This window comes from Anolis carolinensis, chromosome 5 (genome assembly GCF_035594765.1).
Source record: "Anolis carolinensis isolate JA03-04 chromosome 5, rAnoCar3.1.pri, whole genome shotgun sequence".
NCBI lineage: Eukaryota > Metazoa > Chordata > Lepidosauria > Squamata > Dactyloidae > Anolis > Anolis carolinensis.
The window spans coordinates 95,359,330-95,377,231 of record NC_085845.1 but is presented as its reverse complement, the minus strand read 5'-3'; the positions used below and the strand labels follow the sequence as shown (position 1 = coordinate 95,377,231).

Here is a 17,902-nt window from a genome sequence, read left to right as displayed (position 1 = left end):
CACTGGCCACTGTCTCTGTCACCTTTCCCCTGTGCTTATCAATGCAGGGGAAAGGGGATTGCTCAGCCCTATCACCACGGTAAACACCTGGAGAGCTCTGAGACATTTCCAGACATTACTTAAACCCATGCAGAAGCGGGTTTAAAAAAACGATCCACCCCAAACCCCACGATCCACGCAAAACCCGGGCCTTCCTGGGGAAAGTGGCTATATGCCGTCCCAATTACTATCAGGATGGCATGCAGTCACCTGAAGCCTTATTTTATTTATTTATTTTATTTACAGCATTTATATTCTGCCCTTCTCACCCCGAAGGGGACTCAGGGCGGATCACATTACACATATAGGCAAACATTCAATGCCTCTTTAACATAGAACAAAGACAAGACAAACATAGGCTCCGAGAGGGCCTCGAACTCATGACCTCCTGGTCAGAATGATTCATTGCAGCTGGTTTCAGCTGGCTTGCTCTCCAGCCTGCGCCACAGCCCGGGCCCAAGCCTTCCAAAAGAAGCCCTTTAAAAAAAAAACTTACTTGGCTGCTATTGTAATGGTGCCCAGGTAAGTTTTTTTTTTTTTTACTTTAAGGGCTTATTTTGGAGTTTGGGGAGAGGGGCTGGGTGACCTCTAGGAGCCAAAAAAAAAATCAAGATGGATGAATGGATTGGGACCAGGGATAGCGTGACGTGATCTCTGGGCCCAATCTACACAAAGCTCACATCTGGTAAGACCCAGATCTTACCTTTGTTAATTTGGAACAAAGCAGGAAAACCTGGTTTGTGCAGACTTAAACCCATGCCAAAGCGGGTTTTAAAAACCCACTTTGTCACGGGTTTAAGAGATGTCTGGAAGCACCCTCCCAGAGCTCTCCAAGCATTTATAGTGGTGATAGGGCTGAGCATTCCCCTGCATTGATGAGCACAGGGGAACGGCGACAGAGACAGTGGCCAGTGTGGATAATGGACCAGTCTACTTTCGATCTGGTTGTGTTGACCACACTGTGCCCAAAGTGAAATGCTGCTCCAAACCCTGTTTTGTTCTGAATTAATTCGGTTTTACTGGAGCTATGGGCCTGTCTGGATGGACCTGGAGAGCTTCTGACAATGGCAGGTGCTCTGTTGCAATGTCAACAGAGGCACCCACATGACCAGGGAGGCCATCTGGCAGCGGTGACAGAGACAGAGATTTAAGTTGATAGTCCAGCTGTGATCAATCAGTTTTGTCCTGGCTAGACCATGTAGATTCTCTTCAGCCACAGTTGTAAGTTGAGCACAGAGTGTGTGGATCTCTCCAAGGCCTCCAGGTCAAATCAGAGGATTTCTGCTCCAGACTAGCCCTGCAATAACACTATGTAACATGAGTTTTGTTCCTGGGTCATAAATGATGTGCAGCACATTTTGCTCAAGTTTTTCAATGAATATCTCACAGAGTCTCAACCAATTCAACGTAATTTGTGGCAGCCACAAAAACCAAGTTTCTGGAGTATAACAACTACTTTTAAAGTAAGTACCGCACAATTAAATAGGAAATAACACTTTCAAACCAGGAACAGAACATTTTTTCAAATTTTGTTACATAGTATAACTGTCCAGTGTAGTGAGCTCTTAAATTCAGAACTATTTATAGGATGGGTTGGAATTATCTAGTTCTTCAGAAGTTGTGTTGCAGCTCTCTGGATTCCTCACTTTTAGCTAGAACTGAGAATTATACTACAATCTTGTCTGGAGGGCTGCACCATTCCCATCTTGGCCTTTAAAAGATCATTGGTGATTACTCATAAGTTTTTTTTGTGTGTGTCAGGAATGACTTGAGAAACTGCAAGGCGCTTCTGGTGTGAGAGAATTGGCCGTCTGCAAGGATGCTGGCGAAGGGACACCCGGATGTTTTAATGTTTTTACCATCCTTGTGGGAGGCTTCTCTCATGTCCCTGCATGGAGCTGGAGCTGATAGAGGGAGCTCATCCGCGTTCTCCCTGGGTTGGATTCGAACCTGGCAGCCTTCAGGTCAGCAACCCAACCTTCAAGTCACAAGGCTTTGACCCACTACGCCATCGGGGGCTCCACTCATAAGTAAGTCAATATATGATTGAAATAAGTTACTAAAATTTCATGCAAAAACTTCACAATAACTAATGTAAATCCCACTAATAAATATTATTACTATATAAAAACAATGCAACTAAATGTTTTATATCCCATCTCACCTGTTTATACTTTTGAAAGATAGCTCAAGATCACATCAAGTGTATGAGAAGCCATTTTACACTATATATTCCACTATATTTTCACCATTCGAGTTATTATATAGACAAGAACATATTTTTCTGAAGTAAATATACTGAAGTATCACTGTCATAGATATACCATTCAAAGGTACTATTATAGTAAATGGCACTGAATCATTATATAAATACATAAATGGATAAATAAAGTAGATAAGAATGATTAGTTTATCATACTGCATAGTATTACAGGCATTTGTTTTACAGCAATTATTTTTCTTGGCAACCACAATAGAGCATGCAGAATATCTTTATTGGACAATATGCATAAAACTCAACAGCACATACAAATTAAAAACAGGCAAGAAACATGTAAAATTCATTAATATTCAAAATATCTTTTTGAAATGGCTTCTGAAACAGTTTTAAAAATATTAAAAACTTTACTCTCAAGTCCAACAAAGCTGAAATTTAACACCAGAACAACACTTTAATTTGCCTTTTTTTAAAAAGCATTTCCAAATGGCTCCATGTAAGAAATTTTTTTGCACTCGTGGTACATAAGCTTTTGCAATTGTCTGGTATTCCAATTTTTAAGATCTTTGATTTTTTTCAACCTGCTACTGACTCAGACTACTGTCAATACATCAGGTAGATGGGGCTTTTCCAAATGTGCAACTTCCATCACAAACATGCTTATATTGCAGAGGTACTGGTTAGGGTTCATATAGGATAATTTATACATACATTTAGGTTTAAATTGTATGTACATGTTTGCTGACAAAATTAACTGCCCTCATTTTTTTGATGTACATATGTTCATGCACAACCCACAGGCTACAATTTATGAAGGTGTTATTATAGCAGTGTGACAACGGAGGCTCTAAGAATACAAAATTTCATGACAACACTATTGCTTCAACTCACAGTTCTATCAGGATTCAAAATAATATTTTTCACTGTATTATATAAAGGAGTCATGTTAAAAAGGTATTCATTTATAAACTGTACTTTTTAAAAGATATTAGGATGCCACATAACCTTATTACACAGAAGTCTAGATTGTCAGACGAATGGATTACAGAATTATGAAGACTATTTATTTTGAGTGGTGTTTTCAGAATTTGTTGATTTCAGTGGCAACTTATCTCTAGATTTAGGGGAAGAAGATAGACCAGTCCTGAATGAATGTTCCTGAAAATCCCAGCCAAAATACTTGTATGAAAAGTAGAGAGCAAGAAATATAGAGAAAAAACACACAATGCAAACGGAAAAGGAAACAAACAATACGTCTTGAACATGCAAATCTATCTATATACCCATCAAGAATCTGAGCATAGAGTTAAATCATCCAGCCAACTGAAAGGAAGATATATATACATATATATACATACACACACACACAATGCAGAAAGAAAAAAAAGTAGTAGTAGTCCCAGAAAGATGATAAAATTAGACACATGCATAGAAATGAGGATTTGTGTTGTGAGCGCGATAAAGCAGTCTGAGGTCTAGTTTACCTTCACTATCTGACATGGCATGCTGGAAGTCATCCATGATGAAGGCTATATCCCGGTCATAGCCACGAGCTCGTGATTCTTCCCTCATATGCTGTTGGACTTCAGGCAATGAATGGCTTGATCCAAACTGGTCTCTAGTATCTGCTGATATAGGTGGCAATGGCCCAGCTGCTGCTCTTGCCATCCCCATTGGTTGGCCCACAGGACTTAACGGACTTTCTTCTTCTGAGTTCTGTGCCACTATTGGAATTCTTCCCCTACTCTGACTGATAGGTAAACTGGTAGGTTTTGTTCTCCCAGAGGGGGCTGCATGACTGAAGGAAACATCTAGTGGTTCAGGTTCTTGGGTTTTCAGTCTTAAAGATGAGCTTGAAGAATCCCTCTTTAGTGACAAGTCAAGCCCATAGACTGACGATGGCCGAGAGGATGGCCTAGATCTGCTACCACTGCTGTAAGGTTTGTCAACCTCATCTTGTAATGTGGATCTCATTGAGGTACTCAATGCAGCCCCAAGGCTTGTACCCAGGGAATGTGATAATGTGGGCCCCATATACTTCTGTTGGTCTGTGATGTTTTTTCGGAGGCCAAATGTTATATCATCCTGGAGAAGCCTTGCTCTGGAGGTGATGCCCCCAAGTGATGATGTGCTTGAAGTCAAGTAGGTTGAATAATCAAGTTCAAGGTCTCTGCTTTCCTGAATAGGTGAAAATTTAGATAATTTGGGATCTAGCAAGGCCTTCTTATGCTTTGACTGCTTCTGGTAAAGAAGGGCTGCTGGGAGCTGTTTGGCAGCTTGTTTCTCTAATGTAAGCCTGCTTATACTATATTTCTCAGATTTGGGGAAATGTCTGTAGCTAGTATCTCCATGATAATATTGTGACAGACCTGCCAGATGGTCCAGACTTTCAGCACCCCTACGGAATTCCTGCTTGATCTGATGCTTTAGGAGCTTAAGTTCATAAGGGTCTTCCATTGGGTCTTCGTCTGCTTTCATGTAGCTGTGCAAGCGGGAAGACGTTTGAAGTGGTGCAAGGAAATCCGAGACGTCTTGCACTCTCCGAGCTTCACTGGTTCGAAGAAGCCTATCAGTCTTGCTCAGATCCTTCTCATGCAGGCTATAAGCAGAGCTCAGAGCTGATGTTCCTTTACCAAGATCCCCAATGTCATCTATTAGCACAAAATTGCGGGCTGTGTGGTGGTCAATATCAGCATAGAATGAGTCACCAGATATACTAGAGATGGGACTACTGGCCATGCTGCTTCTCTCATCCAGTCCGAGCCGTAGGTCTAAGGTGCTGTATTTGCTACCCAAATGGGATACTGCATATGTGTTATCAGATGATGCAGGTGCTATCATGAGAGGCTGATTACGAATCACATCATAATTTGTGGTTATCTTGGGCTCCAGATACAATGAACTTTGCCTTGTTTTTTGTGGGATCACCATCAATTGTGAAGATAGTGGATATGAAGGTTGTGGGGTTGGTGGTGGCTGAACCTGGGGTGTGAAAGACAGGGTTGCAACAGTTTGGAATGCTGACTGTGTTTGGTAAGGAGAAACCTGCTGTTGATATAAAGGCTGTTGCTGCTGATAATGTGATGGCTGGGTGTACGGAGTTGGGGCTTGGGTAGGAAGGGCAGGTGAAGAGTACTGATATTGAGTATAAGGACTTGTAGGAGTTGCAAACTGACTTTCTGGTTCAGTTTGTGGTGGTATAAACTGGTCAAATTCTGTTTGTGGTGCAGTTCGTGGTCTTTCCAAGCCATGCTGAGCCTCTATCCTGGTAGGCCTTGTACTACTAACTTCACTGTCTGACATATAATCACGCTCCTCTGCTACTCCCTGAAGGTAGGCACGCTCCCGCTTTTCTCTTTCTTTTAGTAGTGCTTCTTTTCGTCGATTGATGCCCATTTCTAAATATCGAAGTTTTGCATCTATTTCTTTCTCTTCTTCATCTAGTTCTGCTTGCTTTTTCCGGAGCTTAGCAGACTCTCGTTCTACCAAATCCAGTTCTCTGTCTATATCCTGTAGAATTTTAGCCCTGGCCATGGTGTTACTCCGGCAAATCCTTCGGCGTGATATTGACCCCACAGTTGAGAAGGTCGATTGTGTTCCTACTGAAGCATCTTCTGGAGGTGGGTTGGGCAAAGTCCTCTTGACCTTCTTTTGCATTCCTGATGACATTGCAGTTGAAGATCCTTTAGTCTGCAGCAAAAGAAAAAATACATTCCAATTATTTCTGAGCAATGGAGTGGTACAGGCTAGGACAACTTCTGATCCACTAAGCCGACAGCAATTCATTCACCTATACTGCAGGCTCCTAGAAGTTTTACAATCATTATGTTTCCAACTTTCCTTGAGCTAGGAAAAGTGCAGAAAGGGAAAAACAGAAAGATCAATGATCTGGCACACTTTATAATTAAAAGCTAACTTGCTTGGGGCTATTGAGTTTGGAAAACAACGTAATTATAAGAGCATACAATGCAAGCTTATTAAGTTATGCATGGCTTGAAGGAAAGCAAAGATTTTTTTCTCCTTCATGCAGCAAGTAAATTCAGTATCATATTTAGCATTTGTCAGCATCTCAGTTGGTTTTAAAAGATAATTACATAAATTAGTAAATGATTCATCTGTCAGTTGTTCTTAGCCAGGTAAATTGATACTTCATTGTTCCAACACACTGTATTGTTAATACTATAAGGTAGTGGCAAACAGTGAGAGGAAGGCTATTCCTGTCATTCTTAATTGTGGAGTTTCCAGATGCATCTGTTTTGTCATTGGCAAGAATGACTCTTGCTATAGACCACAGTTTGGAAAAGTTACTTTTGGAGGGCTAGTGGTTGGGTCAGTCTAGTTCCCATGTTTCCAAGCTTTGATATTTATTCCTTGTTTCTAACAGCAAATTCATAAAAGTCTTCTAGGGATTCACACCATGCATAGTTGCTGGGTGGCATTTGGTTTAGAGAATGACATGGCATGCAGACCTTGACTAACACAGAAAACGTGTAAAATGCTCTGCTTAAACATGCAGAAAAGAGAAAGAAGACTTAATTAAATAAAATGAGCACTTTCTTTTGCCAGATCATAAAAAAATGAAAGTCTTAGAAAAAAGAAAAGTCTGTAAAATAAACACTGGCATTACAGTAGAGTCTCACTTATCCAACACTCGCTTATCCAACGTTCTGGATTATCCAATGCATTTTTGTAGTCAATGTTTTCAATACATCATGATATTTTGGTGCTAAATTCGTAAATACAGTAATTACTACATAGCATTACTGTGTATTGAACTACTTTTTCTGTTAAATTTGTTTTATAACATGATGTTTTGGTGCTTAATTTATAAAATCATAACCTAATTTAATGTTTAATAGGCTTTTCCTTAATCTGTCCTTATTATCCAATGTATTTGCTTATCCAACATTCTGCCGGCCCGTTTACGTTGGATAAGTGAGACTCTACTGTATATGCAAAATATTGTTCTGTTAATTTTGTAATGATAGATCATTTTTTCTATGTAGAATTCTTTTAATGTCTAAAATGCATTGTGGTGTATTTTGCTGCATTAAAATAGGTCAAAACCAAGGGCACTAAAGCTGAGAGAATTGTCGTGATTGATTAACTAGATTGAATAATCATGAGCAGAGCTCAGTAGGATGGCAGCCAAGTGAGTAGAAAAGAGATGTATGTCTTACACTTTCTCTCGGTTATGTACGTTGTTCTGTATGACAATCTCCTCTCCTAATCAATGCCTTGTTTTAAAAATAAAAGCAGCAGTTTTAAGTGTACTTTTTCAAATCAGTGTTTAACACTACATTTAGTTACTGTATACATTGTGTACACATTTTAGTTAAAACATTGACCCAAAAATACTAGATCAGCTTAACCATGAATCAGTCTTAAGTGTGGTACTTTTATTCCCATTTGAAAAATTCCCCTTCTCTGGGTAGAGTGGTGAAAAGAGAGAACTTAATCCATTCCATGATGATCTAAAAGAAGCATCTGCTGCAGTATCACTTCTTTTTGAATGTATGGGTGGGGAAATGATGCCAATAAGGGGTTACTGGTCACGTGGTAGAGCAATGGGTTAAACCCTTGTGCTGCTGAACTTCTGACCTGCTGACCTGAAGGTCGGAAGGTTGGCAGTTTGAATCCACAGGATGGGGTGAGCTCCCACTGTTAGCTCCAGCTTCTGCCAAACTAGCAGTTAGAAAACATGCAAATGTAATGCAGGAGGTAATAACGCAGGCTCCTCAGCTTGAAAATGGAGAAGAGCACCTCCCAGAACCAGAGATGAGCACCGCCTCCAAAGCCGGAAATGAAAGGAGAAATATTTGCCTTTGTCTGTGTTGTGTGTCTCATTGTATGTGATTGTAAATAAAGCATTGAATGTTTGCCTTTGTCTGCTTTATATCTACTCTGAGTCCCTTCAGGGAGAAGGGCGGAATATAAATAAAGTGTATTATTATTATTATTATTATTATTATTATTATTATTATTATGATGTGCCACTGGCACCTTTTTCTCTGCAGAATGCTTGACTTATCCATGGGTGATTATCAAAATTCATATTTTGGCTTCCAAATCTGCCTTTGATTTATAACTGAGGTTGATTTATATATGGGTGTATATAGTATATTAGGGCCTTAGATAACCTTTACATTTCACCACTATAGTTGCTGTATCTTCAAAATGTCTCACAGCTTCCTGTTGCCATTTCTATTTTGTTTATCAATTTAAAATCTGAATTCTATCAATTTCTGCCAGTTTCCACATTTTAGTGAGTGCAATTTAGTCTTTTGCCCAGAAATTCATGACTTTTGCCCAGTCCAATGCTTCAACCAACAAATTAAAGAGACTAATGTTCTCTCAGCGTGCTACTATAATTAAAGCAAATTATTAATAATTTCTAGTAAGTCTAGTTGGCCAATTTCTGCTGGGATTTCAGCCATTTGCAGTTCTGTTCCTTTACCAGTTTGAAATATCAATTGCAAATTCAGATTCATACTATCAAAAACTTTAAAGATCTAGGAAACCTGAGACATAAGTCTGCAAGGCTTCTGAGCCATTTTTATAGCAGCTCCTTGTATCTTTTTCTTCCTGTAGAGAGCATTTACTTCTGGGACAGATCTGGATTTTTCCTATTGTTCAGATCTAATTACACATTTTTCTTCTTGTGTCAGCCACAACTGGAAGTATGGATATAATACTGGAACAGTTTGAACACCATATAAATCCCCGTTATTTGATTCCACACAATTTGAAAGCTCTCTCTTCTTTTGGTCATTTCAGCTAACCCCTGGTTTCTCAACTATTTCACCTCTGGTCAACCGTGACAAAATTTCTGCTCAGTGTGTAAAGACTCCATATAATTTTGTCTCGTATTCTGAGGCTTTAAAGAAAAAAAAATCCTGTATTGGTGTAAAGGTTGCCATTTTAAAAACTATGATGGGGATAGTGCTGTCCATCGGATGTGTGTAGTTTTTAACTATTTGTTTTGATTTTTAATGGTTTTGATTAATTTTAATGGTGAATTTTTAATCCTGCTTGTGTTTAATTCTATTTTAATATTTGCATTTTTGTATATTTTAAATTATATATTAATGTTTTTATGTCAAGGTGCTTTGAGTCCCCTTTGAGGAGATATAGCAGGGTATATATAAATACAGTAGAGTCTCACTTATCCAAGCTAAACGGGCCGGCAGAAGCTTGGATAAGTGAATATCTTGGATAATAAGGAGGGATTAAGGAAGAGCCTATTAAACATAAAATTAGGTTATGATTTTACAAATTAAGCACCAAAACATCATGTTTTACAACAAATTTGACAGAAAAAGCAGTTCAATACCCAGTAATGTTATGTTGTAATCACTGTATTTACAAATTTAGCACCAAAATATCATGATATATTGAAAACATTGACTACAAAAATGGCTTGGATAATCCAGAAACTTGGATAAGCGAGGCTTGGATAAGTGAGACTCTACTGTAATAATTTTGATTGTTATTAAGTCGACAATAAGACTTTGTCTGGTTTTTATTCCATTTGACATAACTGGCACTGAAACTAGTAACAGGAAGAGTTTTTCCATAATACCTTTGTAAGTGTTGCCAAGTGTATTCCTTTATGTTAAGAACTATACTAATGTAATGAATGAGAATACAAGTATTGGATACCTTAAGTAAAGTATTCGTTGCAATATATACTACCAGTAGACTCAAAAGGTTCCATAGGGATGGGGCTATGATCTACCACTGTTTCTATTCAAATCCAGTTTAAATTGATATTAGTACAACACCATAATCCCCTTCTTTTGCAGCTTGTATAACAAGTGCCACTAAAAGTTGCTTATATAGAAGATAATATTACATTACTAACATAGTACTTACATATTATATACCATACTTTCCTTGATATGTTTCACTGTAGATTATAGACATCTGCGTGTTTAGTTATATATAAATATAACAACAGCAGCAGCAGCAGCCACAACAACAACAACAACGTGTGCATAGGGGTCCCATCTGGCCCGCCAACCTCTCATTTAATTCTGCCATAACTCTCCAAATGCCATCCTCTGTATTCTTTCAAATCATTTCCCTTTAGACATGAAAATCTCTAAATTAAAACTAATTAGCTAATTAGAGGTAAGAGATTTCCCCTACTATACTCCTATATATTAATTTAGTGGGGGTGGATATTGCTACTGGGCAGAGGAAGGCTAACCCTTTCCATTGCTGTGATTTAAAAATAACCCTGCTACAATGAACACTAGTGGAAACTTTAAAAAAGTATAATTGTAGTGTTATTTTACATTTTACAAACAATCTAATGGTGGCATGAAGGGGATTTTGTATATGTTTTTGTGTGTGTGTGTCTGGGGTTCCAGTATTGGATGGGATAAGCTTTCCAGCCATTCCTAGCTGTAGGATGCTACCTTGAAAAATGTTTCAATTGCAACCAGGCTGCAAAAATCCCTGTAGAAATGAGGGTGTATAAAAACTGGGAGATTAATTTTTAAGGAAGCAATCTCCCCCCTCTCTCTCTGCATGCATGTATGTATGTATGCTTGAGAGACTGAAATATAGAGAAGGAATTTGAGAGATCAGGTCAAGGACCATATGAAAGCAGCTGGGTGCCTGCACCACTTCTGTAAATAGCTATAGTCACACTGCTTTGACCGATTGGTGGCATACAGGCCCAACATATTTGCTTATAACTCCCTAGCTTAAATACATTTTCCATCCCTATAGTCAAGTTAGTCCATTTTAAGATTGTTTTAACCATTCTGTTCCTATTCCTTTTTGGAAAAAGCTATGTCTGAAATTGGACAATGGGCTTTATCCTAGGTAAAAAATTAACAAAAAATACTAAACATATTGTTTATTTTGTCTTCTCCAATTTGAAAGAATTGGCATGAGGTTAGCAGGCATCTAGCCAATTACCGGAACTACCCATGCAATCGTAAATGCTCGTGCATTCCACTGCTTCTCATTTGTGTAACAGTAATGTTTTAATAAAGAGTCATAAAATGACTCACAATTGATTCTAGAGTCTTTCAGTTTGAATAGTTTAGTACTATTTTAGTCAGTCTTTGTGACTGTCTCTGTTGCCTTTCTAGTTTTCGTATGTTAATTTTTTCCGCTGTCTAAAATTCTAGGGGCCTCATCACACTAGAGAAAAAAATCCACTTAAAATCCGTTTTCTGCTTCCTGCAGAATTCTGGGGTTTGTAATTTAGGGAAGAGCCTTTAACAGCCTCACTAAACTACAAACCCCAGAATTCTGCAGGAGGCAGAATGGATTTTTCTCTAGTGTGATGAAGTGAGAAAATGACCCTGTCACAAACAAAATTATTAAGAGATAGGAAGCTAAAATACAACTTTCCACTACTTCCAGTTTGTCTGTTATTGTGTTGTCGAAGGCTTTCATGGCAGGGATCACAGGGTTGTTGTATGTCTTCTGAGGATGCCTGCCATAGATGTGGGCGAAACGTCAGGAGAGAATACTTCTGGAACATGGCCACACAACCCGAAAGACATACAACAACCTTGTCTGTTATTGCATGAAACTGAGCCATGAAAAACAAACAAACAAAAAACCCAAGCAAAACTCAAAATGAAACACAAAACATTGCTAGATAGAAAAAGAGGTATGACCAGTCAGTTTCTGGTCTATATCAGTTTAGCATGGTTTTCTTAATTCCATTTCCAAGTCAGTTTATGATTTTAAAGTACATACACAAGTTAGAATTTTTAAAATGTAGTTAAATTCAACCATTTAACATACCGTTTGCTTTGAATGCGATTTCCTGCTTCTTGGCAGGGGGTTGGACTGGATGGCCTATGAGGTCTCTTCCAACTCTACTATTCTATGATTCTATGATTCTAAGTTGGATGTTTGTAACTCGGAGACTGTCTGTATATTTATAGGTAGTACAATTCAATTTTTTGCATACTATTTCCCATGTGCCCACCTGCCCCCACCCTCTGCCTATGCGGAAACAGTGGTGTTGGGCAAAGAATGAATCTTTAAAATGGTAGTGAGACAACAAGAAGTGAGAGAAGTCTATCCCTTGGCATGGAAATTCCCTCTTGAAAGAGTTTTTATAGGGAAAAGGTGTCTTAACTGAAGCTTTATCACCAATCCTTGTTTTCATGACAAGCCAAATTCACTCACTCACTTGGGAATGGTAAAAGGGAATCATAGAATCATAGAATCATAGAATAGTAGAGAGTTGGAAGAGACCACATGGGCCATCCAGTCCAACCCCCTGCTAAGAAGCAGGAAATCGCATTCAAAGCACCCCCGACAGATGGCCATCCAGCCTCTGCTTAAAAGCCTCCAAAGAAGGAGCCTCCACCACGGCCCCGGGGAGAGAGTTCCACTGTCGAACAGCTCTCACAGTGAGGAAGTTCTTCCTGATGTTCAAGTGGAATCTCCTTTCCTGTAGTTTGAAGCCATTGTTCCGTGTCCTAGTCTGCAGGGCAGCAGAAAACAAGCTTGCTCCCTCCTCCCTTTGACTTCCCTTCACGTATTTGTATATGGCTATCATGTCTCCTCTCAGCCTTCTCTTCTGCAGGCTAAACATGCCCAGCTCTTTAAGCCGCTCCTCATAGGGCTTGTTCTCCAGACCCTTAATTATTTTAGTCGCCCTCCTCTGGACGCTTTCCAGCTTGTCAACATCTCCCTTCAACTGTGGTGCCCAAAATTGGACACAGTATTCCAGGTGTGGTCTGACCAAGGCAGAATAGAGGGGGAGCATAACTTCCCTGGATCTAGACGCTATTCCCCTATTGATGCAGGCCAAAATCCCATTGGCTTTTTTAGCAGCCGCATCACATTGTTGGCTCATGTTTAACTTGTTGTCCACAAGGACTCCAAGGTCTTTTTCGCACACACTGCTGTCAAGCCAGGCGTCCCCCATTCTGTATCTTTGATTTCCATTTTTTCTGCCGAAGTGAAGTATCTTGCATTTGTCCCTGTTGAACTTCATTTTGTTAGTTTCGGCCCATCTCTCTAGTCTGTCAAGATCGTTTTGAATTCTGCTCCTGTCTTCTGGAGTGTTAGCTATCCCTCCCAGTTTTGTGTCGTCTGCAAACTTGATGATCGTGCCTTCTAACCCTTCGTCTAAGTCGTTAATAAAGATGTTGAACAGAACCGGGCCCAGGACGGAGGTGTACACATTTCTTCCCACACTCTCTTGGGTGGGCAGGAGGAAAGGGGCTGGGATAGAGGAGAGGGAGAATGGAAGGAGAAGAGTGCATAGGTCTCTAGGACATACTGAAGGAGTGCCACTGTTGTATGAGCAACTAAGGCCCTTCCTGCTGCCCTTGTACTCCTGCTGCTACTGCCCTCCTGTTTTGGCTCTCTCCTTCTCCTCTCCCTGTTCTACACCTTCTGTCTTCCTTGGAGATCTGCACAAGATCTACCCTCCCTCCTCAAGCTCTCCTCATCGCATGCCCAACCCACCCAATCACCCTCTTGAGTGAGCGAGCAAGGTAATGAATGTATGCATGCTTCCCTCCTCATGCTCCTTTGTCCCATCCCTTTTCCTAACTTCACCTGCCTTTCTGTCTATACAAGTGAGTGAATGAGTGAACAAGGGTACACTTGCATAGCTGGATCCATCAACCCTGCCAATTTGACTTTTTCTTGGTGATTGTTGTTGTTGTTTACTTATTTCCTTTTATCCCACTTTTCTTCCACCTATGGGACTCAAAGCAGTATAAAGATTTGGCTGCTGACTAAGCCTGACATACAACCTCGACATGTGGAGCTATTTACCCATCGTATGCTGATTGCTCTCCCCTTTCACAAACAGAGATTACACGATACATATCTACTTCTGGCCAGTAGATGTGTGGTGTGGGGTGATGGGTTCTCCTTCCCCCTGCTGGGACCCCACGGATTGCCATGATGCATGGCAAATCCATATGCCAATGTGATAAGATCACAAACTGAACAAAAGCTCAAGATGGACCACAGTGTTATTCTTAAATGGCTTAGGGTTGCAGCAATTAATCTATGAATGATCAAATCCATTTAGATTAAACTTGCAAATATGGAGGGACAACTGTATAGCTTTATTGGCATAGATTTTATTTTAAATTTACTAGCAGTAATTCTCAAATCTTTGTATCAGTGTTTACTTGATATAAAATACTAAATCAGTATTTTGCTCCTTATTATGATTTTTTTAAGATATGGAAATCTGTCAGTTTGATTTTTGTGGTGCTTCTCAAAATCACACTAGTATTTTCATCCTAGTGCCAGCTTTATTTAAGTCTGTGAAATTGCTATTTCTTCCACAGAAAACATATGCAGAAAACATCATGTATGCATATTTTACTCACTTTACTTCATGTACCCACCTCCCCATGCACAAAAATGCATGAGTGTTCATTTTTCAAATATATACATTTTAGATATCTATATTTATTTGTGCATAATTTGAGAAACAAGGTGGAATAAAAAGGGGAACTCAGTGTTCACAATTTTTTTTTGTGATGAGAAAAAGGGTATCTATCTGTCTGTCTGTCTGTCTATCTATCTTTTGCTGATAGTCTCAGTGTACATTTTTTGGGAAAAATCATAACTTTTTTATTAATATACATTTATTTTCCATGCCTAGCATCAACAATAATGAAATGCATAACAATATCCCTGGAAAGGATATGGACAAAGCATGAGGATGAACGGATCTGATTTTATGTTTGAAACTTATATTTTAATTTACAGTGTATTTTAATAGTTTTAACTGTTTTATGTGCTGTTTTATATTGATTTGTATGGGCATCTAATGGTTGCCACTGTTGTAAGCCGCCCTGAGTCCCTTCGGGTGAGAAGGGTGGGATATAAATGTGATAAATAACTAAAATAAATAAATAAATAAAGGAGAGTAAAAAGACCTATAATACAAAAGGGATGAGACATTTTATGGCCTATCAAACAAGTAAGTGAAAGCCGCAAAACCCATAAAATTGCATTCTTTTAACTCAGACAGTCTGTTGTCACCATGAGACTTTATCTAGTTTGCAGTGTCTCTCTCAGTACTATGACCAGAATATGATAAAATTAGATGAGTCCCTTAACATAGTCTTAGACCACATCATGAATTTCTTATCCTGTCTTCATATAAATACAAAACAGGAAAAAAGTGAGGAAGATGATTCATTTCCCTAGCATCACTTCTTTGATGGAAGTATGTGTATTACAAACTGCTGGAGAATTTCATAAACAAAATGAATAAATTAAATGTGTGATGAAATGACTAAATCCATAATTTAATGAATTGGATAAACCTTGCAGTTCACTCTTCCTAGTTTGAATTGGCATCATGCTGTACCTTCTTTACCATTGTGTTATTAACAAAGAAAATAAATATGTATCAGATTTCTAGGACAGCAGAACTTTGCTTTCTGAACTGTCCATTAAACTGTTAACATAAACAATTAAGGTTTATCAAGTAATTTCTTGCCATACAAAACAATCAAAGTCCTTACCAAGAAACCATCAGTGTACTGGAAATGGGCTCTGGAAGGGTCTTCAGCTGTTGGACTCAGTGGTTTAGGATCAGACAAAGAGCGCTGCATCACCTTGGCAGACTTAGGGCTCAGTTGAGGAAGTTTGGTAACATCGGCATGAAGAATCTTCTGAGGACTAATATCGTCAGCAATAGGTTTTTCATAGGGTACAAAAGCTGACTCCATAACTGTGGCTGGAGATACAGGTGAAATGGGAGAATAGAGTACTTTGGGGGATTTGGGAGGGGAGGGAGCTACCTGAAGTGTTGGCTCTGGTCGGAGGTGGGATGAATAACCTATTTCTAGTGGTGTCGGGCGCTTTTTATCTTTTAGAGAGGAGGTGTCTGTGTGGTATGGGGGGCTCTGTGTATCTGAATCTGTTTCTGTCTGGCATCCCAAACTTCCCCCTTTGTATGTCTTTTCTGGAGCAGAAATGTGTTTTATTATTTCTACCTTTGCATCTAACTGGGATCTCACAGATGGGGTCCTTATTGTTCCTACAGGCTCAGTTTGTACAGAAATCTCTGCTACTGTCTGCACAGCAATGCTGGAGACTTTCGAAAATGGCTTAGCCTTGTCCACCTCAGCGGTACCTTCATATTTCCCCACATGTGTCTTCCTTCTTGATCTATTGGTAGGATCCCATTCATCTTGGTCCTCATCATCTGTCTGAACACTTGTATCAACACTCTTTTTAACTCTCCTTCTCCTGTCTGTGTAGCCCAAGTCTGCACTGTCCTCATCATCAGTTTGAACACCACTTTCCACTATCTTTTTGAGACACTTGGGCTCTTCTTCCAAGCTCTCATCAATTTCTTCATATGGGCCTCGCAGCTTTGGCATGGAACTCCTCTTTTTCAGCTGCTTTTCCTCTCTTGCATCAATGTCTTTAAGAGACATATCTGAAACAGAACTTAGGATGCCAGGCCTGGATATGTATTGTGTGACACCATCTGATTGAACACTATACCAGGCTTGGCTCTCTGGAATTTCAATCCCTAAGGCAGCAGAAGTGGTGGCAACTTCATCACCAGTCCAGAACTGGTTGTTGGCAGCAGCATACTGTCCTTCAAGAATGACTTGATCTGTGGTTGTTTGTGGGGACACAGCTCCTGAAGGGTCATAATTATATTGATAAATCTGGTGGATTTTTTGCTCTTCCAAGTGCTGGTGGAGTTGCTGTTGGAGCTGCTGAATTTGTTCAATGTGCAGCTGTTGTTGAGCTAATGTTTCCTGCCTCATCATGAACTGAGCTTGCCTCTCTTCTTCTTGCTGATATAAGAGGTGATGTTTCATAGAATGCAACTCCTCCAGCTTTTTTTGCACCATAAACTGTTCTTGTTCCCTGAATCGTTGTATTTCTTGACGTTCCCACTCTAGCTCCTCGGCATAGCGTTGCTGCTTCAATTTCTCAAGTTCTAGAAGCTCACGTTCTAAATCAAGATGTTGCTGTTTGCCTTCTTCAGGAGCAATAAGGAGTGTAGCTTCATCATCAATTACATCTACAAAGGGCTCAGAAGCTGTTGTGAAAACAGGCATCAAGTTGGTTGGTTCAGTGGTAATCACTTCTAAAGGAAGGGGTTGCAGTCCTGGGTCAATGTCAATAGTAGTAATTGAACTATCCTTTTCAGTGGCTGCCGTTGTCAAGAAATTGTATGATCTTGGAAGGGCTTGGCTCTGTTGCAAGTTTGATAATGAGGATATTGTGTCAACTGTATGAAAAGCAGACAAGTCTCTAACTGAAGTACTGAAAATAGAACCTGGCTGTGTGGTGATGGCATATGTAGATGGGACTGGAGTTGCAACTGATGAATAAACAACTCCATTTGATGATCTCAGAACACTCCCAATACCATAAGGGGAGCTTATGGATGAGACCATTCTTGCTTGGGAATATTGAGGTGCACTGATCCCAATGCTAGAAATCACTTGTCGAGTCTCTGGGTAAGGACCAGTGATCTTGCTTGAGTAATCAACAATTTCACCTGAAATTACAGGGCAGAGTTATAGTCCAGTTCCCCAAAACAAAGTCTTTTGATGGATTCTGAAAGCCATCCCATAATGAGTAGAGACCAGGATGAGCTGCATGCAAATCTTCATATTTAATTATTTACTTTAGTAATGCAGAGGGAAG

The 17,902-nt window shown here is 39.5% G+C and overlaps 1 protein-coding gene across 6 annotated transcripts in view; it reads right to left on the bottom strand.

Annotated features, from left to right (window-relative positions):
• Positions 1–17,902, bottom strand: part of pclo (piccolo presynaptic cytomatrix protein) — a 301,666-nt gene that overhangs the window by 126,039 nt on the left and 157,725 nt on the right. For all 6 annotated transcript variants that reach the window (XM_016993946.2, XM_008111438.3, XM_016993943.2 and 3 more), the window contains exons 6-7: positions 15,748–17,753; positions 3,742–5,947 (exon numbers count right to left, since the gene is read on the bottom strand). In XM_016993946.2, coding sequence (XP_016849435.2) covers positions 3,742–5,947; positions 15,748–17,753 — 4,212 coding nt within the window. The remainder of the gene's footprint in view (positions 1–3,741; positions 5,948–15,747; positions 17,754–17,902) is intronic.